This window comes from Juglans regia, chromosome 7 (genome assembly GCF_001411555.2).
Source record: "Juglans regia cultivar Chandler chromosome 7, Walnut 2.0, whole genome shotgun sequence".
NCBI lineage: Eukaryota > Viridiplantae > Streptophyta > Magnoliopsida > Fagales > Juglandaceae > Juglans > Juglans regia.
Genome location: NC_049907.1, coordinates 2,990,245 through 3,013,447, shown reverse-complemented (window position 1 = coordinate 3,013,447; position 23,203 = coordinate 2,990,245). Strand labels below are relative to the sequence as shown.

Here is a 23,203-nt window from a genome sequence, read left to right as displayed (position 1 = left end):
TCCAAACAAAAAAAGAAACTTTCGAAGGCACACGAGATCTCCAAATACTCTTCCAGGGAAACTGAATACTACCTCGTTGTGTTGTTAAGATATTGTAATACGCCTTCACTGTACATATCTTGTGGTTGTTAGTCCGCCACTTCAAACTATCTTGCTGCGCTGTAGGAATCTCCAATGAGTATAATAGTCTGAAAAATTCTAAGACTATAGGTAATTCCCAATCATGGAAATCCCTAATAAAAAGAACATTCCATTGCTGCACACCATGAGAGTATACACGCACATCTGCCACTGAAGCTTCCCCATTAACTGCAATGCGATGTAAGGCCGGAAAAACCCTTTCCAAAGTATAATCTCCACACCACACGTCTCGCCAAAATCTAATACAAACGCCCTCACCAGCCACAAAGCGTATTTGATTTACAAACCCTGGCCATCCCTTCCTTATGTACTTCCATAAGCCCACACCATACCTCCCTCCCACTTCCTTAGAGCACCAACCACCCCAATCGGCCCCATATCTAGCGTCAATAGTTTCCTTCCACAATGATCCCCTCTCCATGTGATATCTCCATAACCATTTTCCCAATAATGCTTTATTAAAAATTCTCAAATTACATACTCCCAACCCCCCATTCACAACTGAGGCACATACGGTTTTCCATTTAACAAGATGGAACTTCTTTTCCTCCCCCATACCTCCCCATAAAAAAACCCTGAAAAGTTTCTCCAATCTATTCACCACCCCTACCGGCATAGGAAACAAAGATAGAGCATATGTAGGGAGATTAGTGAGTGTACTCTTAATAAGAGTGAGACGACCCCCGGAGATTAGTGAGTGTACTCTTAATAAGAGTGAGACGACCCCCTTTTGATAAATACCCCCGTTTCCAACCAGCAAGCTTTTTCTCTATCTTCTCCACTACTCCATCCCAAATAGCTCTATTCTTGAAAGTTGCCCCCAACGGGAGACCCAGATATTTCATAGGGAGCGAGGACACCTTACAATTCAAGAGACTTGCCAAATCTAGGATATTTGAGACCTCACCCACAGGAACCATCTCAGACTTACCCAAGTTCACTTTTAACCCTGACACTGCTTCAAAGCATAGTAGCAAAGCTCGTAAAGTTTGGATGTGGCTACTAGTCGCTTCACAAAATACTAACGTGTCATCTGCAAAAAGAAGATGTGAAATGATCATGGAACCACCAGAACCACTTCCCACTTTAAATCCTGATAAGAAACCTCCCCCAACAACAGCCTGCATCATCCTACTTAAGGCCTCCATAACCATAACAAAAAGAAGAGGAGATAGAGGATCTCCCTGTCGCAATCCCCGCGAACTGTCAAAAAAACCAGCAGGTGTGCCATTAACTAGAACCGAGAATCGAGCGGTTGAAACACAATACCGCATCCATGCAATCCACCTATCCCCAAATCCAGTTCTCTCAAGCAAGTAAAAGAGAAATTCCCAATTCACATGATCATATGCCTTCTCCATGTCAAGCTTGCACAGAACACCTGAACCTCCCTCCTGTAATCTGAAGTCCAGACACTCATTTGCAATGAGTACTGAATCAAGAATTTGTCTCCCACGAATGAAGGCATTCTGGGACTTGGAAATAATATGTTCCAACACCGGACTAAGCCGGTTAGCAAGCACCTTTGAAATGATCTTATACACGCTACTAACCAGACTTATAGGCCGAAAGTCTTCAATAGAATCTGCCCCAAGTTTCTTGGGAATGAGAGCAATAAAGGTCGCATTCAATGATTTTTCAAACTTTTGGAAAGAATGGAATTCATTGAAAACCTGGAAAACATCACCTTTTACAATGTCCCAGCAGGTTTGAAAGAAACCCATTGTAAACCCATCCGGACCCGGCGCTTTATCCTTTGCCATACCTGAAATGACCTTATAAATCTCTTCTTCGCCAAAAGGTCTCTCCAACACATTTGCACTCTGAGTGTCAATAGCCTCAAAATGCAAAGCATCAAGCTTTGGCCTCCAAAGAACCGATTCTGCAAGCAGGGTCTCATAGTACTGAACTATATGATTTTCTAGCTCGGATGGAGAAACTAGTACCTGGGTCCCTGAAATAAGAGACTCAATAGCATTGTTACGCCTATGTGAATTAGCCACTTTGTGGAAGAACTTTGTACACCTATCACCTTCTTTCAACCAGAGAGCCCTGGATTTTTGCCGCCAAGAAGTCTCCTCTGACAACAAAACCCTCTCCAAATTTGCCATAACCATGCCCTTTCTCAATGCCACATCTTCCGAATTATCTCCCAAGAACTCTTTCTCTTCTAAGTCTTGCAGTTCCTCCATCAGTGTACCCTTCTGACTGTCGATGTGACCAAACTCCTCCAAATTCCACTTCCTCAAATCTTGTTTTAAAGCCTTCAATTTGCCAGCAAGAATGTAACTAGGGGTACCAATAAACTGATACGAAGTCCACCAAGCACGTACCATCTCTACAAACCCATCCGCTGTAAGCCACATGTTTTCAAACTTGAAATATCTGTGCCCCCTGTGTATACCCCCGCAATCCAAAAGGATAGGAAAGTGATCTGAACTGACTCGAACTAGTCTTTTCTGCCTTACTTCAGGATATTTAGCTTCCCACGAGAGAGAAACCAAGAATCTATCCAATCTCGACCAAACCCTTCCATTTGACCAAGTATACTCACCTCCTGCCAAAGGAAGATCCATGAGATCAAGATAAAAAATGAACTCATTGAATTCCTCCATAGCCCTCGAATGTCTACCCTGCCCTGATCGCTCACTAGGAAAACGAATAATGTTAAAATCCCCCTCCATGCACCAAGGCACATCCCATAAGTAATATAAACCCGCCAACTCCTCCCACATCCCTCTCCTAATCCTATCCACATTAGGACCATAAGAGCCTGCAAATGCCCATTCCCAACCATCCACCACATTTTTAAAAAGAGTCGCCACTGAAAATTCTCCAATACATTCCTCAATCATCTCAACCATTCTTTTATCCCACATTAGTAATACTCCACCTGAGGCTCCCACCGAGGCCAAATAAGTCCAACCCACATACGGGCACCCCCATAAACTTCTCACAATTTTTCTATCAATTTGTCTCAATTTTGTTTCTTGCAAACACACTACATCCCCCTTCCACAACCGCAATAACGATTTAATACTAGCTCGTTTATTACGATCATTGAGCCCCCGAGTATTCCATGATATAATCTTGGGCTTCATAATAAAACTATGTTGCCCCTCCCTCTCGATCTATCCCTTCCACCACTCCCTTCTTTCACATCATAATTAACAGAGCACGTTAACTTTTTAAGTTCCCTATCACGCCTTGAAGCTGACTTCAAATGACTATCCTCAAGAGCTACAAGGAGAGCTTTAAACTGTTCCTCATAGCCTCCAAACGAAATCCCAATGACTGCTTGAATCTCTTCTACTTTCTTGAAAACCCACTTTGACGAACCACACCCATATTTAACAGATTTCTCTTTGACTGAATAATTCATCCTCTCCCCTCTCATTCATTAAATAGTCAAAATAGATTACATCCAATTAGCCATTCGAAAACTGACTTCCTATCCTATAGGGATTCAAATATTGGATAAGATTTGTTTCCCATACTTATCTACATAATCTAAATATTCAAATTACAAATCATATAAATCCTATACAGCTGTCCAAATATATCTATACCAGAAAATACATAGATAACATAGGAATTAATTCAAATAAATATAATCCACTAATATCCCCCCTCAAATTGATGCCGGTGTATCTACTAGCATCAATTTGCTAACTAGGAATTGATGCCGCTGTCTTGTCATCGCTTTCGTGAATATATCAGCTACTTGAAGATCCGTAGAGATATGAGGAAGAATAATCGACATAGCCTCATAGGCTTGACGAATATAGTGACAATCGACTTCAATATGTTTGGTACGCTCATGAAATACTGGATTGGCAGCAATTTGAATGGCACTAGTGTTGTCACCATGAAGAGGAGTTGGCCGATCTTGTGAAAAACCAATCTCTTGAAGAATGCCCCGCAACCACATCACCTCAGAGCATGCTGCTGACATAGCTCTATATTCAGCTTCAGTAGAGGATTTAGAAACACACTCTTGCTTTTTGCATTTCCAGGAGATGAGTGAATCTCCAAGAAAAATACACCACCCAGTTGTAGAACGCCTAGAATCTGGGCAACCAGCCCAATCGGCATCACTATAAGCCATAAGTTGTAGAGAAGTGCCAGCAGGAAAAAATAACCCACGATTAGGGGTCCCAATCAAGTATCTAATAATACGACGAACAGCCACTAAATGCAAGTGCCTAGGAGTGTCCATAAATTTACTGACAATATGGACCGCATATGAGATATCCGGACGTGTGATAGTGAGATAGATTAGACTTCCAACAAGCTTTCTATATAATGTAGAATCAGAAAGTAAATCACCCTCATCCTTCCGATACTTCACATTGACTTCCATAGGAGTATCAACTGAAGTAGTCTCCCCCAACCCAGCCAACTGAACAAGGTCCTGGGTGTATTTATGTTGATTAATAAATAACCCATGTGGCTGATTGTGAACTTCCAGCCCCAAGAAATAAGTCAATAGTCCCAAATCTTTCATATGAAAGACCCTATGAAGATGCATCTGAACCTTTTGAATAAATTCAATATCGGATCCAGTAATAATGATATCATCCACATAGACCAACAGAAAAACAAAGCCAAAATCACTCTTATGAAGGAACAAAGAAGCATCATACGCACTCTGAGTGAATTGAAACTCAAGTAAGGTATTGCGAAACTTCTCAAACCAAGCTCTGGGAGCTTGTTTTAGACCATACAATGACCTTTTCAGCTTACAAACATCATTAGCTGAGGAAAGGGGCATACCAGAAGGAAGTTTCATGTAAATTGTCTCTTTTAAATCACCATGAAGAAAAGCATTCTTCACATCCATCTGATGCAATTTCCAAGACTGAGAAGCGGAAATAGCAAGAAGGAGACGAACAGTCGTCATCTTAGCAACAGGAGCAAACGTCTCGTCATAATCAATCCCATATTCTTGTCTATTTCCCAAAGCTACCAAACGAGCTTTATATCTCTCAAGGGACCCATCTGATCTAAGCTTCACAGAATACACCCACTTACTACCAATAGGTGTCACAGAAGAAGGGCAAGACACAATATCCCAAGTGTCATTGACCGCTAGTGCATCCATTTCTACTTGCATGGCATCCCTCCAACACTCATGTTCCATAGCCTGCTTATAAGAGGAGGGAATAGCAATAGAAGAAAGTGTAGCTGACATAGAAGAATGAGATGAAAAACCATACCGATTCGGGGGTTTGGAGACTCTAGAAGTATGCCGGCGTGGTGGTGGATCATAAGATGTGTCAAGTGATTGATCAGGAGGCACGGGCGGATGCTCAGGAGGGGCAGAAAGAGCGGTCAGATCTTCTGGATGAGATGGTTTGCGCCTGGTGTAAACACAACCAGGTTTAAACCGAGCGGAAGCTAGTGTAGAAGTTGTATCTTTATCTGAGAAATTTGGCAACACACAGAAACTAGGAGGAATAGGGTCTATATGAGTATGAAAAAATTGTTGTTTGTCAAAGAACACCACATTGCGAGAAACTCTAATGCGTTTAGCTTGAGGATCATAACAAACAAAACCCTTCTGAAAAGAATTATACCCTAAAAAAGCACATTTGACTGATTGAGCAGAAAGTTTGTGTCTTTCGTGAGATGGAAGATGCACAAAACAAACACAACCAAAAGAGTGCAACTGAGAATAGTCTGGAGAGTGCCCAAATAGCAAAGAATAAGGAGAAACATTGTCTAATACTAGAGTAGGTAATCTATTAATTAAATATACAGCAGTAGACAAAGTTTCACACCAAAAACGAGAGGGCACACCCGAATCAATTAGGAGAGCCCGGACCATATCAAGAAGATGACGATTCTTTCTTTCAGCTACTCCATTTTGTTGTGGAGTATATGGACAAGAACGTTGAGAAATAATTCCTTGATCTTGAAGAAATATTTGAAACTCAGTAGATATATATTCTCCTCCTGAATCAGAGCGAAGAACCTTAATAGAGGTAGAGAATTGATTAGCAAGATAAGCCAAGAAACGCTTGAATACCGAAAATACTTCATTCTTAGTGCGAAGAAAGTAAATCCATGTAAAACGAGTATAATCATCAATAAACGTCACAAAATATTTATAACGATCATGAGATTCTATCGGGGCAATACCCCACACATCACTATGAATAACATCAAAGGCACGAGTGGCATGAGATCCTTTTGAAGGAAAAGGCAAAACTTTACTCTTAGCTAACTTGCATGTATCACAATCAAAATTTAATTGAGCAAGAGAATAGAGATCTTTATTTCCTATTAAACCAGAAGATGACAACTTATGAAGTATGTGAGAATTGGGATGGCCCAACCGCCTATGCCAATCCTTCACACTCAAAATACCAACATTACAAGAAAACGAAGATAAAGACTTTGACTCAACAGATTTGGAATCTAAACATAAAGGAAACAGCCGACCCTCTTTAGGACCCCTCGCGATCATCTTCCCGGTCACCTGATCCTGTACAAGACAACCAGAAGAAGTGAATGACACTCTACAATTTCTGTCAACTAATTGTCCAATAGAAATCAGATTGGTATTTAATGAAGGAGACACCAAAACATTATTTAAGGAAGGAGAAATGTCACCTACGGCAGTGATAGGTAGGGAACTACCATCTGCCGTGTGAATTTGAAGAGGACCAGCATACCGTGAGACATTAACAAGAGAGTTAGAGGTACTTGTCATATGATTGGTGGCACCGGAATCAAAATACCAAGGTTTAGAGGCAGATTTGGTTTTACCTGAAATACCAAAAGCTGAAAGAGCTGAGATTATCATTTGTTGGACCATTTCTGGTGTAATAGGAATGGAATTTTGAGAAGTGGAAGCTGGAACATGAGAGGAAGGGACCAAGGTAGAACTGGCAGCACTAGTAGCCTCAGCAGCAGCTGAATAGGCAGTTGCTTGGCGACGTGGCGGACGTATTGGGCAATCCTTGATAATATGTCCTTGCTTCTTGCAATAGTTGCAAGTTTTCTTAGAACAATTTGCAGCAAGATGCCCATAACCTTTGCAACTATAGCATTGAGTAGTGCTGAAATCCCTCCCTTTGATTTTTCCTTGAGCTGCATATGCCACAGGAGCTGAAGTAGTTTGTTCCATGGCTGTTTGAGTCATCAATCTTTGCTCCTCTCGAAATATCTCTCCCAAACACATATCAAGTGGAGGCACCGGATCTCGGTTCATCAGATTAGCACGAATAAATTCAAATTCCGGCCTTAGTTTCATAAGAAACTGTGCCCGCCTACTTGCTTCATGAACAGCTTGAATATCGGCCAAACTTGTTGCTGGAATTGAAGTGTATACAATATCTGTATACTCAGCCCACAAGTTGCAAAAACCAGAATAAAACTCCTCCACAGAGAGAGCTCCTTGAGAGAAATTCGACATCTCTAGTTCAAGGTGAAATCTCCTTGCTGCATTATTCTGAGTGTACAGCCGCTTGAGATGATTCCACATATCACGAGCATTCTTGAATGAGCGTAAATTCAAGATAATGTGAGGATCAACAGATCCTAGAATCCAAGACATGACTCGGGCATCCTTGCTTTCCCAAGAAGCCCGCTGAACTTTGTCTTCTGGTGCCACACTACTCCCATCAATATGACCCCAAAGTTCCTTTCCTTTCACCAAAATTTGAAACTGAAAAGACCATGCAGCATAATTTTTACCATTGAATCGAACCAGAAGGGAATCTCTAATTTCAGAAGACATGATAGACAAGAAACCCTAGATGTAACAATCCTCACCAAGGACCAAACTGCTGCAGAAAACGTCGATAGTCTGAGAAGTGAGCACCCTCACACAGTACAACGTATCGCAGCCCAGAAAACAGTCACAGAAGGTGCCGATGACCTCAGAAATCCACAGTACCCTCTGAAACAGAGTGCCGATAATCACCGAAACAGAGAAAATTGTTTTTTTTTTTTTTTTTCCCGAAACAGAAGCCAAAGATCGACGCAGACAGCGCCGATAATGCACAAGGAACACTACGAGGTTGTTGAAAGTCACAAGAAACCCCAACCTTCAACTCAGACAATGCCGATAGTCACGCGGGAGGTCAAGAACAAACAAGGAAGGCACCGAGAAGCACACGGAAGACCAAACACGAACTCAGCCAGCGCCGAGAATGGATAACCCACAAAGAAATCCCCCGAGAAAGGAAAAAAATTCGTAGAAAAAAATTATGAACCTGCTCTTGATACCATAACAGATTTCTCTTTGACTGAATAATTCATCCTCTCCCATCTCATTCATTAAATAGTCAAAATAGATTACATCCAATTAGCCATTCGAAAACTGACTTCCTATCCTATAGGGATTCAAATATTGGATAAGATTTGTTTCCCATACTTATCTACATAATCTAAATATTCAAATTACAAATCATATAAATCCTATACAGCTGTCCAAATATATCTATACCAGAAAATACATAGATAACATAGGAATTAATTCAAATAAATATAATCCACTAATAATATTTAGAACTAGGCAGGACTGTACACAAAGGAGTTAGGCTGACCCCCCCCCTCCTCCTCTACAGGAGTAAAAACAGCCAGCTCCGAGCCACACACTAATTCTGGTTTCCCACTGACAGGGACAGCCAAATTTATCTGTACAGCCCCATCCCCCACCTTATTTTCTTCCACAGATACCAACTCCAATGCTATTGGGTCAATCGTGATAGGCAACTGCTCAGATCTCACCACGCTGCCTTCCATCCCCCCACCCCTCGACTCAGCGACATTATTTCCCAGAAATACCCCACGACTCAGCGTCGGTATCTCACCCAAAAGTCCAACTTCTTCCATCGAGCTGGACCTTGATGCTGCAAGTAACCCTTCGACCACCACACACGGCTGGTTCTGTGTACTCCCTGATGACAAACCCCCTTGCGACGACAGGGAATTAGCCCTCACGGTCTCCACCGAAACAACGTCTCCTGCGATCTCAGCATCTTCTGCGAAATCACCAGCTTCTGCAATATCTCGATCTTCTACGATCACGTCAAGCTCGACCGCGACCGGAGTATCTTTCTGTGCCGGTGGGAAGAAGACCGACGCGGCGCTTATCGGCACCTGGGCCGATATCTCGTGACTCGGCAACTGCACCGATGTTTCGGTCTCCCGCTGCTTGGGCAGCCAAATTGTTTTTGGGCCTACGGTCTGGCCCAGAGCCAAACCCATATCCTTCGGGCCAGGTTTCTCCACCAACGGGCCTAACTCTGCTCCCAAATCTCGGCCCATTACTATATTTTTATTAACACCCGAAACCCAATCCTTATCCCTATTCATTTCTTCCTTGCCTTTAACGCACCGTTTTAGCCAAACTATTTCCTCTAATAAATTCCCAACTTTTTTCTCCATCTCCTTCAGCACCCTTAACATAGTTTCCTGATTTGGCCCCAACAGTACACTGCCATGCACGATCTCTGCACCTCCCACGTCTGGCAACCCAGCGCCCACAGTTCTAACCTGGCCCTTTTGAAGGGCTTGGCTGTACGACTGTCCCCCAACTGCTGTCCACGAAGGAGCACCACCACCACCCCTAAACCTCTCCGGGTTCCCTGCCTGATCCATACCCTCTCTGTTTCTCCCACTCAAAACAGAGGAAGAAGAGCTTAGTTCTTGCAGAGAAATACCAAAGTTTCTCCACCCCTCTCCCTTCCTTCCTTCCGGCACCAATAACATACCTCTCCTCTTATCATGCCCATATTCTGAAATGCATAAAAACCAGCCATTGTTGTTCCATCCCCTCCTCACCATAAAAACATTATTACCCTTCCTACGAGTTCTCAGGAACTCTTCAGGGCCCAAAGAAACTGCACACTCCCTAACCATTGAACCCAACCATCCCATGGCTTCATGATCCAGAGAAATATATTTTACCCCACGACGGCTTCTCTCAGTAATTCTCCACCACTTGTCATTCTCCTTACTGAACTCAAAAGCTTTCTGATCAATAACCACCTCTCTACACAACCCCATCCTATCCAACCAGCACACTATCTCAATCTGGACTAAAACCCTAATCACCACACTGTGTTATAGCCATTAACGCAACACTACCACCAGCAAGCAGGAAAAAAAAGCAAAGGAAATAGAACTGTACGGAGAGAAAACTTCAAGATAAACCTTTGAACCTACAAATTTTTTGAGAAATATTACTTCAAAATGTAATGTCCTTTTACCTATGTCTTTTTTTATAAGTTTGTCCTGTTGCTAACATTAAGTTTATAGATATCAAAGAGATTCAGATCCAGGTCATTTTGACATAGCTGTTAACTAAATATGTGCACTTGAACATGATATGCCATGTAATTTCTTTAGATGCTCATTTCAAACACTAACACTTCGTTCATGACTTCTATGTTTTCTTATTTGGGAAGGTCTGGTTGTAATATCTCTCTGCTGCTTTGGCTATTGGGGACAGGTACATTTAAACTCATCCGTACGTGTATTGATGGTAAAGGGTTCTCTGGGACAAAACGCTACTTTGGTGATCTAGAAAAAACTGTAAGTTCGATCTTATTTAATTATCAGATATTGTTGACTCTGCACTCACAAAAACTATCAATGTGTTGTCTGCAGTTGAGAACAGCGGGATCTAATGTACTCTTTGCTGCTGTAACTGAAATATCAGACTCCGTTCTGAGAGGAGCACAAACAAGTGGTTTTAATGGAATGGTGCAATTAATCTTCTCCACTATTGAGTACCACAATAAGCATTTTGCAATATTTTGATTAGCTTGCTTATATTGCCTTTCTGGCTGCCCTTGGTTATTTTGAAGGTAAGTGGCTTTCATCAAGGAATATTGAAATTGGCTATGGAGCCATCATTTTTAGGAACTGCTTTGATGGAAGGTGGTCCAGATCGAAAGATCAAACTTGATCGTAGTCCTGGTGTTGATGAGGTAAAATCTATTTAACATATATCACGTGACGTAATTAGTGGTAATTGTTTCTATTTCTTTGGGGTGCACCTTTTTTCATTAATCTAGGTGGCAGGAAAGTTTTTGTGATAGTGTGTTACTCTCTTGTTTTAATTATATATTTATTTATGTTGCATAACCCCTCCGTACCCTATTGATGCCTTAGTGCCACGTTTAGTTTACATATTCTTCTTTGCTGGTAACATGTTGTACCAACTAATCCAGTAAACTAGCCAGCCTTCTGAATTTTTAATGATATTTCTAACGAAAGACCATGGGACGCCAATCACCAAGCACACTATAATGAGCCAGCTTTTAAGGGTAAAATATTAATGCACATTTCCACTCGTGCAACATAATTGAAAATTAATTTTGTAGTGTATACGTTATATGTATATGTTAAGTATCTACAAGAAGCTAGGTCTCTTTGACTTTTTATAAGTCTTTATTTCTGAAATCAATTACTGATTGGTTGTTTTGATTACTACAGCTATATATTGAAGGATACCTGCAAGCTATGTTGGATACTCTGTATAGACAAGAATATCTTAGAGTCAGAGTCATTGACAATCAGGTAATTTATTGAAGGGGGAAAATATTTACGAGGCTGCATAAAAATGCTATCAATTTTTCAAATGAAACCTTGATCTTGTAATGACTGTCCTGTAAAATGCTCGCAGTTAGGCTCCGTTTCCTTCAACTGATAGCACCAATAACATCCCTTCCAGCTCTAGGAACAAATTTGATAAATATTGGTAACTCTCAATGGAGTATTGGAACGGAAAACTCCATTAGATAATGAACTATTCATTTCCTCATTCAACTGCTGCTCGGGGATGTAATTGTAGATACGCTAGTCGTAGTGGGTCGTTGGCTCCAGGTGAGGGTGTTGGTGTTCATATTGTAACTCTGCACAGAGACTTATTGTCTATCGTTGGCCTCTCTGGTAAAATTAATCGGGGCCTGGGAGGTGGTGGTTTACCCTGTGGAAGATGCAGCAGTTTGAGTCTACTTATCTCCAACTCAATACTAAGGGCAATGCTTTTTTGTGGAGACCAAGCACTGTAGATCTGAAGATTCTGGATCAAAAAGAATTTACATTTTCTATTTATTCTTGTACATTGGGTCAATCTAATACTAAAAGACATGCCTGGCATGCCTAATTCTGAAAGATTTGATTTGCTTAAAGTTCATGGTTCCTGATCATATTGCATCATGTGTCCAGGTTTTCCTGAAAAACCTACCCCCAAACAGTTCGCTCATTGAGGAGATTGTGGACCGTGTGAAAGCATTCCTTATGAGCAAGGCATTGTTAAAAGGAGATTCTTCAACTACTTCTCGCCCCCTGCACCATACTCGAGGAGAAAGGGTAATTGCATCCATTCATGTGTACCTCTGTTTCCTGTTTTTTCTTGGTAGTTAGATTTTAGCAAGGGCACAAATTACAACTTACGTTTCAAATTAGGCTGTTAAGTGAAACTTGGGTAGTTTAGGCATGTACCGTGATCTTTCTTTCTTCTTCTTCTTTTTTTTTTTTTTTTGTCTGAGAAGTCCGTGTATAGATACGTGCTTAATATGGGCATGTCTTGCATTAAATACTGGCATCTTTAAAAAATCTCTTAAAGTACTGTAGGGTTCGTTTAGATAGTGAAATGAGATGAGATGAGATGGTTTTAGATGAGTTGAATAAAATATTGTTAAAATATTATTTTTTAATATTATTATTGTTTTAGGATTTGAAAAAGTTGAATTGTTAATTAGATTGTGTGGAAATTTGAGAAAATTGTAATGATGTGATGAGATGAAATGGTTTTTATATTCAAACGATCTTCACAAACTTTGGTAGGAGCATGAATTTCCTGATAATCATCATATATGGTTCATTTTGTGGTGGCCGGCCAAACCTTGGTTTCTGAGCCAAAACTTGAGAGAGGAGAAGGTGTAAACCTGTAACAGAAGTTTCACTTTTGGGATCAATGTTGGCGTCCTTCACATTTTTCAATGCATTTATATTAATTACCTTCTTTCTCACTCTTTTTGCCTGGCTAGTAGATTTTTAATTTATAATTAGTATTCAAACTCATTCATCCTGCTTGTGATCAATGTGCACATACGTTCATGCCGACATCCATTTAAAATACTTAAGCAAGGAAATCTTTGCCACAGGAATGGAAAATTGGACCGACAGTGCTGACATTGTGTGAACACCTATTTGTGAGTTTTGCAATCCGCATGTTGAGAAAGCAAGCAAATAAGTTTATGGCAAACATCAAATGGAAAAGAGAATCAGACGGTGACAATCATAAAGAAATAGTCCCTGCAAACCCCACTGAAGATGACCCCCAGAAGGTAAAATTCCTATGGAAATGGGAAGTTGGCAAGTTTGTGTTGTCAGGCATGCTGGCATACATTGATGGGCGATTATGTCGAGGTATTCCAAATCCTGTAGCACGACGGATTGTGAGTGGATTTTTGTTGAGTTTTCTTGACAAACAAGAACAATGAATAAACTACTTTTGAATAGCTTTGTAGCCGTAGTGTGCATGGATTTTATTATTTTTATTTTTGATGATGCGATATAGGACAAAGTTAACCAGGATTCCTTGTAGTTTGATTTTATTTCTGGGTTTTCCTAGTATCTTTAGGGCTTCTCTATTTTTTGGTTTCCTAATAATTCTAGGATTTAGTTTCCTATTAGTGTGTCACACCGCCGGCCCTTACCAGAGAAGAGGCACAGCGGCTGTAAGAGAAGAAGAGAGGTAATGGCCCATGGGGAAGGAGATTGAATTAGGGCAACTGAGTATCGGGGGGTCAATTTTGATTGAAGGTTGTGGATCGTTGGCTAGACCTAGAGGGCTTGAAGACTGTGGGCTTGGGCGAGACCAGGGCAGGGCTCAGATCATTAGTTGACGAGTTGGGTTAGGGCTTCTGTTGGCCCCTTAGAATAATTACAATGTTAGGCCTAGTACTATTAAGACAATATTTCTGCTTTCTTTTATTTTCCACTAGTTTTTTAGAAATATGTCAAGAGTTTGTTATGCTTGTTATTTCTTGTCTGACAATATTTGTGTTTTGGCATTTATCTTTTTTATTTTTTATATTTTTCTATAAAAAAGTATTTATTTGTTAATTAATCATATTCAATAAAACATGTAAAATATATTTACTCATTCCTCTTCCCTTTCAGAGTCTCTGGATTTTTACTTCATAATATGGTATTAAACTGTTTTAGTTACAACTTCTGTTCTTTCTTAAAATAAAATTAAATTAGATTATAAAATGAGAATACGTAAAATATATTTAATTAATATTACTTTTATTATTATTACAAACATTATTTTATATATATGCTAAAACGTAGTCGGTATGAGCATGCAAATTACAGTGATTGTAAATGCTATTACACGCTTTCGAGCACCACGCTCGTCACAATGCACCACTCCACGAAGCCACGCCTATTAGTGGCCCCTGCCAGATCCGTTGCTGCCTCCAATGACTGTGTGGACTCTGCCGACAAGCTCGAGATTCTTCTCCTCTCCTCGGCCATCTGCAACAATGAGGACTTGGGCCCCTTCATTCGCAAGGCGTTCTCGTCTAGGAAGCCCGAGACTCTGCTCCACCACCTCCGTCACTTCTCCCGATCTAAAGAGTACGAAAATGAGGAAGTCTGTAGGGCTCACTACCAGGAATTCATCCTCGCCGTCGATGATCTCAAGTCCCTCCTCTCCGACGGCGATTCCTTCAAGTCCTCCCACTCCGACACCAACTCCAGCCTCCAGTCCGTCGCCGGTTTACTCCTCTCCTCCCTCGATGACTTTCTCTAGCCCCGTGTCGTTTCCCAAAATGTCAATCTTGTTCTCCAATCCCTCGCCACATGAATACGTCTGATCGAGGTTTGTTCCCGATCCAAATATCACCTTTCCAACAACAATCTTTACATGGCGTTGAAGTGCTTGGACTGCATCGAGACCGAGTTCTTGGACAAAATGCATTCGTCCACGCTGAAGAGGATGCTGGAGAAGAAGATTCCCGAGATTCAGGCTCACATTGAGAGGAAAGTGAGCAAGTATTTCGGTAATTGGCTGGTCGAGATCCGCGTAGTGGGCCGGAACCTAGACCAATTAGCCATTGGCCAAGCCTCCTCGGCGCGCCAACGTGAAGAGGATCTCCGAATCAAGCAGCGCCAAGCGGAGGAACAGACCCGTCTTAGTCTCCGAGACTGTGTTTACGCTCTTCGAGAAGAGGACGAGGAAGACGACAACGACCGCAATGTACTGAGCAACGACAGTAACAGCGGCTTCGATTTGACACCGCTGTACAGAGCTTATCACATAAACCAAACTCTAGGACTTGAGGACCGGTTCACGCAGTACTACTTCGAGAACCGGAAGCTCCAATTGACGTCGGACAGGTATCGTCCATGACTCCATTTCTAGAATCCCACCAAACATTTTTTGCGCAGATCGCCTGGTTTTTTATCGTGGAAGATCGGGTTTTGAGGACCGGTGGGGGTTTGATTTCGAAATTGGAGGTCGAGAACTTGTGGGAGACAGCCGTCAGTAAAATGTGTTCCGTCTTGGAGGATCAGTGCTCTAGGATGCAGACCGCGAGTCATTTTTTGTTGATCAAGGACTATGTGAGCTTGTTGGGAGTGACTGAGGAGGTACGGGTACCCGGTGGACGCTTTGTTGGACGTGCTGAGTAAACATAGGGATAAATACCATGAACTGTTGTTGTCGGATTGCGGGGGGTAGATTATTGAGGCCCTCGCGGCCGATACGTTTGAACAGATGTTAATGAAAAAGGAGTACGAGTATTCTATGAACGTACTTTCATTTCAGCTTCAAACGTCGGATATTGTGCCGGCATTTCCTTATGTGGCGCCGTTTTCGTCTACAGTACCAGATTGTTGTCGAATTGCGAGGTCCTTTGTGGAGGATTCCGTGAATTTCATGTCGTATGGTGGGCAGTTAGATTTTTATGATGCGGTTAAGAAGTACTTAGATCGGCTGTTGAGCGAGGTTCTGGATGAGGCTTTGTTTCAGCTTTATCAATACGTCTGTGCATGGGGTGTCGCAGGCGATGCAGATGGCAGCCAATATGGCTGCCATGGAGCGTGCTTGTGGTTTCGTCTTTCGTCATGCTGCTCGGCTATCGGGGAACCCCTTGAGAATGGTCGAGAGGGGTAGGAGACAGTTTCCTTTGAGCAGAGCCCTTGATGCTGCGGAAGACATGCTCTCTGGGTTGCTGAAAGCCAAAGTTGATGGGTTCATGACGTTGATTGAGAACGTGAATTGGATGGCTAATGAGCCTTCACAGAGTGCGAACGAATATTTGAATTGAGGTTATTATATATTTGGAAACTCTAGTTTCAACTGCTCAACAAATATTGCCGGCTCAGGTCCTCAAAAGGGTTTTACAAGATGTTCTTTCTCACATCTCCGAGAAGATTGTTGGTTTTTTACTTGGTGACTCGGTTAAGAGGTTTAACGTTAATGCGATCATGGGGATTGATGTCGATATTCGGTTGTTGGAGTCGTTTGCGGACAATCAAGCTCCCATTTTTTCAGATGGGGATGCAAATCAGTTGAAAACCTCACTTGCAGAGTCAAGGCAATTGATTAATTTGCTCCTGAGTAATCATCCAGAGAATTTTCTGAATCCAGTAATCAGAGAGAAGTGCTACAATACTTTGGACTACAGGAAAGTCGTGACGATCTCAGAAATGTTGAGGGATTCCTCAGATAGGCTATTTGGAACCTTGGGGACACGGGGAGCAAATCAGAACCCGAAAAAGAAGTCTCTGGACGCTTTGATAAAAAGACTCAAGGATGTTAGCTGATCGGATTCCTAACTGTATGTACAATCATTCATCTTCTTCTCTTAGCTGTGCTGATTATCATTTGGATTTGTTTATAGTGGTTCTTTGCATACATTTGCTTGAGAATAAAGCCTGCCAATAGGTGTCCTCTGGTTGTCCGGAAATTTGCTTGAATTATCTTGTATGTTATCCCTTTCATGATTATATATTGGTTGTTTATTGAGTTTTTTTAAGCCATGTCACTTGATTTGTCTCACTCTAACTTGGACTTAAGTCTGATCTTTCAATGCAAATGCAATCCCATCCTTGCGTGCTAGTTATTCTCAGTATAATGATGTGGGCTGATGAAAGTTTGGAGAAAATTCTCTCTCAGATGGTATGGCTTTTGGTCTAAAGTTTCAAATTTAGATATAAACCTTTTATTTACTTTTAATAGTGTAATAATTTCATACAGCATATAAAAACAGCAGGTACAAAAAGAACGTTCATTTTTTATAGGTTAACTTCTTACAAATAGAATATATATATATATATATATATATATATATATATCAAATAAGCTTGAACTACTTATTGGACAAAACAGAATGTTACAGATGATTTGCAAAAATTGATAGCTTTAAATTAAGATTCATCCCCAAAACTCTCCGTATGAAGAGAGAGCCGCCAATCTTCAAGAAAACATTCCCAAAGCTTCAGTCATCTACAAAACTGTATCGAGTCTGCTCCTGTGTACTTAACAAAATGTTTTTAGCAGCCCAACCCATACCCAACATTTGTTCATTCAACAAAGACAGATCCTTCTGCGCACATCGTTTGCTATCCTCCATCACTTGAAACCATTCATTGAAAACAGAATCCAATGGATCACTACCCCCAATAATGTTCTCCCACCAACTCCTCTTCACAAGTATTGCCTTCCGAATGTAGCACGCCTACAGTACAGAACATAAAGATTGCACCAAACTTTAAGATCGGGAAAACTACTTGACATGGAAATTATAGACGAAGTTTCCATTCATGGTAATAGAGCATCTTGCACACTAAAGATTATACGTGCTCTTAAAAGAAATAGGAAATGAAATCATTCAAACTACCTGTAAAAAACCCATGATAATATTTGCAGTGATGGCCCCTTCCCGTAGACAAAGAAGTATCCCTTGCTAGAATTTAGTAAACGTGGCAGGGGAAGAAAAAGTGAAAATGTGAGAAACATTCTTTATAGATGAGGTGGAAACTCAGTTTATAGGTTTCCTAACATACTCGCTTAGTTCTCTTCACTTTGTTGTGGAAGATTTCCATGCATATGAAGTAATAATCCTCACTACTTGTACATTGCATTGCCATCATTGACCACTTGGGTATCTGATCCTCGGGACTCAAGCACCCTATTCTGATGGGCCAAACATTTTTTCCTGATTCAAAACTCGATAATTGGGTATAAGTTACACCAATGATGCACACTCCATTCTATAGCAGCTTAAATCAAAGCATCATAACACAGCTGTGAGAAGCACAATGCTGAGACCTCACCTTTGGTCCACAGAAAATCAACTCCTTCCTCTTTGCTCACGTCTGCGGGTGAAGGGACATATCCTAACTCAATCCAAGTGTTTAGTATAATCTCAAGTCTATCCTGATCATAAAAGCAACATAAAAATTCAGATCATGAACTCCATAATATTGCAAGGAAAACAACGGAAAGTAGTGGCGGTGCACATATATTGTAAATTTTATGGAAGTTAACTTGTTAATAGAGGGGCTGTAGCCCTGTTCCTTTTCCTATTATATGAGCCCACGTGCCTGTGTATTATGAAAGGGCAGGGGAAGGAGGCTGTTCAGTGTGGGGCTTTTGTATGCAAAATCCAATGGGACCAAATAGTTGTGACTGAAGACACCTTTAACCCAAAACCAGGGATATGGCAAATGCTGTTGAACAGGCATCTTATGGGTAAGCAAAAAGACAAGCCATTAAAAGCAAAGGCATTTGAATTTGACAGAATATTTAGCTATTAGATATCATCATCCTAATGTGGTAGGAAAAGTTTTCCAACAAGATTCATGTTCTTTAAGACTGGCCACTGAGCAAACAAATCTGAATAAATAATGGGTGTGGGCAATTCATATAGAACACATGGAGGCCACAATCTTGCATTCCTCAAATGTTAGTTAAAAAGAAAAAGAAAACGTGAGCCAACTGTCATTTCAATCTTATATAACTCATATGCCAACTCACCTTAGTTAGTGTCGGCAGATGGACATGTTTAAGCCCCTGATATATTCCAAAAAGATCAAATGCCGAGAAAATCGGGTATATAACAAATGGTAAACCTGCTAGCAATCTTCAGCATTAACAGTAAGTTAGGGAACCATGGAAGCATAACTTTCTATAATGAATACGATAAACATGTCAAGCACAGATCCAAATGACAGGGATTCAAATGACAGGCAGCATTTTTTTGTTCTCCATAAAAACAGATATGGACAGTGCATGTTTTAAATTCTTTTCAATCAGGTTTACTATGACAGCAATTATTACTACTTACTAGGTTTGTATTCAGAGCATGAATGAATACTTTTAGTGACGAACGCTGGAAGTCAATAGAGTTTTCTCTCAACCAAGTTGATAAAATACATATGGGGTGGGAGGCTGTAATATATTTTGGCAGAAGTATTGGCAGATAGTTACACCAATCCACAGGTTTCCACATTTCTCGCTGTTTTGGGCGGGGAGATTCTGCTATTTCATTATTGATAATGATTTCAATGTTACAAAATATATATATATATATATATATATAAGTAATGTTACAAAATATATTTTTTCAAATAAGAATGGGAAGAATGAACTTGCAAACTATATCTAGTAAGCTGATAAATTCATCTCAAAACTAAATGAGATAAAGGGAAAGCCAGGGTGGAAAAACCTTGGACTGTTCTTCAACAACATATTCAGAAGTGCAGCAAGCAATAAGCCAAGGTTATCAAAGCATACTGTTTGAATCTGAAACCCACACCAAAAGTCAGGATATGTCCCATGCTACTGAAGCATATACAACTAACATGGTATGAAAAATTATAACAAACCTGTGCCTTTGCAGAAACTTCACCAAGGTTGTCTCCTATTGCAAAGCTTCGATGAACAGCTGTCTGCTTAAACACAGAGAACGTAAAAACTCCACTTGTAAAGGTTTAATATTCTGTAATAAGAAAAATGCTATCCCAATCACAGTACTCCCTGAATTTGTGAAGGTACATTACATAGATCAATTCAAACCAAAAAACTGAGAAAAATAATTCGTAAGAAATAAAGTGCTAAATGTAGTTGTTAGGTTTAAGAATATAAAGTATTTCATATTTTCCATTTTCCCCTTTTTCCTGGCACCCATTTGTTTCGTTTTTCACACACGAGATTAGGGCATGTAGTGTGCAAAAATTCTCCTTAAATGTGGAGTAGACGGTTTTTTTTTTTAATCTGTAAAGAAGCGTTTTATTGATGAAAGAAATAATTATAGCTCAAGTAAACGGGACATATATAGAAGCAACACCTATGCATGATTGTCTGGCATAGACATTGTAAAGTATACAGATTTTTTATGGCCATATTTTTCATCAAGCATGTAAATTTTAGACTATTCTTTTACCTTGGATTCGTTAACCCAAAAAAAAAAACAGTAGTAAATGCAGAGAAATATCATTGCACAACTGATGACGTATGTAAATAGTAAAGAAGAAAGAGTATGGGAAAAAAGAAGAAGCATGCAATAGTGTAACATCATCATATTTCCAGCAAGTAAACCGTTCAAAAAAGATTTCAAGCAAGTAACAACACTGACATCCATCAGGGAAAAAAAAAAATCAATAGATATGAAAAATCACATAAAAATAATTGAGGTCCGAATCCTTACATTTGTGGCTAAGTAGGATGCAAGGCTTATTTGTTTGGCAATGTTAGCAACAGATGCAAGCAACAAGAAGTATTGCGGAAATGCAGGAGTCAACAACTCCACTCCAATGCTCAAAGTGAAGATAACAGACGTTGAGAACCTAACTCTCTTCAAAAAGAACAAAAAATGATGAAGATTTCAAATTTTAAGAAATACAATCAATCACTGTACTTTGGGACTTTGGTTATCTTGTCCAAACACCAAAATACAGTGCAGGTAACTACAAGCACTGCAAATAAAGATACTTAGAAACATAAAACTGATGAGAAAGAATAAGTTAACCAAATTCTAATAGGAATGGAAGTCATACCTTTAGATTGGTATCGAAAGCAGAGGCTAGGCTAGCCGTGTAGATGCACCTACTTAGCCGTCCAAGTCCATCCTTCAAAACCCAGTTAAGAGCAGCAGCAGACGGAAGTGAACGAGAGTATCCAAATCCTATAGCCCGGAACATTGCCTGATATCAATCATTCCCCAAACAGTATGAAAGCTTGTGTACCAAATCTTCATCTAAATGTTACACCTTTTAGGTTTTTTTTTTCCTTTCAAAAAGGATTTTTTTGGGAAAAAAAAAAAAAAGTCGTTTGGGGGAGATACCAGAGTCTTCAATAAACTAATTTGTATCTGCTAGGTTCTGCAGAATATTCTGTCTCAAAAAGCTTATCAATACAATATGTGAATTCTCCTGACGCAGACTCTCTGTTGTTCCCTTCTCATTTAGTCTAAAGTAATTATCACTGAAGAAATCGGTAGTAATGTAATTCTTCGGTTCATTTGAAAAAGTTGAAACCCTTCTTACACCAACCCTATGTTCAATTCTCTGATGTGGTGTCATGCTCTACTAAACAATCACAATCATCAAATATTTATTATAGATTTAAGTTAGCTCAAACGCATAAACAAAGAAGTTTAAACGCTCCTCTACCTGTAAAGATTTTAACAATTACCTCAATACCAACATCACTTTAAGTTCAGTATGAAACAGAGTTCAAGACACTGTATAAATAGCTACCCAAAGAAGGACACGTTACATAACCTATCTTTGAATTTCCAAGTAATTCAAGCGAAATTTCTTTTCTTTTTAGAAAAATAATGCACTATTTTATTACCTGAGTGGCAAGCACCTGGAGAGCCGAGCTGAAAACCCGGTGCAAAAACTTCCACTTCACATAGTCCATGTAACTCTCACTAACTTGTTTTGGAATAAAGAAATCCCTGACAGCCGAAGCAAGAATTTTAAAAAATTTCCTAAACCCGTCATCAAAATCGAAAGAAAACGACGACGCACCGCCATCCACGCGAACCAATTGCAAACAATTCCCATCCCAAAAGTACCTAGAAACCCTACCGGACTTCCGAATCACTACAGGGAGTCGACCCGGGGATGCGATTACGGGTCCGGGCCCTTTATCGATGCTTTCCTCGGGTTCGTAGTCGAGCGAGGGTCTCAGGGAATTGGTGAGAGACAGGGTCTTGAAGCGGCTTTTGGGTTTAAAGGGGGTTGATTTCCGGGTGGTAAAATGGTGTTCTGGAGATTTCCATGGAAGAGAAAAGTGGTGGGAATTGGGGGCTGTGTAGGATGTCGATTGCATGAGAATTAAGAACGGAGTGTAATTAGGGTTTGGAATTGGGGGATATTTTACCGCCAAAATTGTGTTTTTTCTTAGGATGGGTGGTAGGGTTTAGGGTTTTAGAGCTGACCATGAACTATAACAGTCTTTAACAATTAACAGGGTATCTTTATACCATACAGGAATTAGCACAATAAGAAAAAGGGTTGTACTTTACATTTTAATCAATTTTTTTATTTAAACAGTTGCACATAAAATATATTATATTAATTTATTTAAATGATATAATTTAATAATAATAATAATAATAATAATAATAATAATAATAATAATAATAACAATAATAATGCTACTTAAGAAATGAGTTAAGAGAGAAAGTGATACACTAATTATTCACTTAACCAAAAAAGAAAATGTAATTATTCTAGAAAAAAATTCTCTATTTCAACTTTTTTTTTTAATGAAGTTTTGATGCCCTCAATATTAATTTCTGGATCCAACTTTATTTGAGTTCCATTAAAAAATTAATGAGATTGATTTTAAATTATTATTAAAAAAAAAAAGAAGATAATGAGATAGAAGTTAGAATTGAGAAAAACAAAAGAAAGGCACACAAATGGATCTTTGGCTTGTTCGGATGTAGTTTATATATATTTCTGAAAGACCGTGTATTTTAGATGGTTATACTGGTTTTGATGTCTGGGTTCTCTTTTTCTAGATTTAGCCTTTATGTACATTTCAGGTGTCGTGTTTATA

At 39.9% G+C, this 23,203-nt stretch overlaps 2 protein-coding genes and 1 pseudogene across 4 annotated transcripts in view; 2 read left to right on the top strand and 1 right to left on the bottom strand.

Annotated features, from left to right (window-relative positions):
• Positions 1 to 14,155, top strand: part of LOC108995331 — a 48,553-nt gene extending 34,398 nt beyond the window's left edge. The window contains exons 31-36 of one of the 2 annotated variants that reach the window (XM_018970874.2): positions 10,610 to 10,692; positions 10,768 to 10,863; positions 10,968 to 11,090; positions 11,599 to 11,682; positions 12,334 to 12,477; positions 13,275 to 14,155. In XM_018970874.2, the coding sequence (XP_018826419.1) occupies positions 10,610 to 10,692; positions 10,768 to 10,863; positions 10,968 to 11,090; positions 11,599 to 11,682; positions 12,334 to 12,477; positions 13,275 to 13,613 (869 nt within the window). In that variant the 3' untranslated portion in view covers positions 13,614 to 14,155. The other variant, XM_035692251.1, reaches the window with a different exon arrangement.
• A 326-nt stretch (positions 14,156 to 14,481) lies between these two features.
• On the top strand, positions 14,482 to 17,166 carry LOC108995273 (annotated as a pseudogene).
• A 305-nt stretch (positions 17,167 to 17,471) lies between these two features.
• LOC108995254 (protein root UVB sensitive 4) lies at positions 17,472 to 22,577 on the bottom strand. Of its 2 annotated transcripts, XM_035691643.1 has the most exons (11): positions 22,212 to 22,577; positions 21,986 to 22,091; positions 21,187 to 21,333; positions 20,838 to 20,984; positions 20,017 to 20,079; positions 19,857 to 19,933; positions 19,166 to 19,271; positions 18,463 to 18,565; positions 18,193 to 18,344; positions 18,027 to 18,092; positions 17,472 to 17,864 (listed from the first exon to the last, which is right to left on the bottom strand). In XM_035691643.1, exons 1-11 carry the CDS (start codon positions 22,466 to 22,468, stop codon positions 17,625 to 17,627), a joined length of 1,464 nt encoding a protein of 487 aa, XP_035547536.1. In that variant the 5' UTR covers positions 22,469 to 22,577; the 3' UTR covers positions 17,472 to 17,624. The 2 variants fall into 2 exon arrangements, with proteins under 2 accessions (XP_035547536.1, XP_018826324.1); XM_018970779.2 differs by having other exon boundaries at positions 21,986 to 22,577.
• Positions 22,578 to 23,203: the final 626 nt, after the last annotated feature.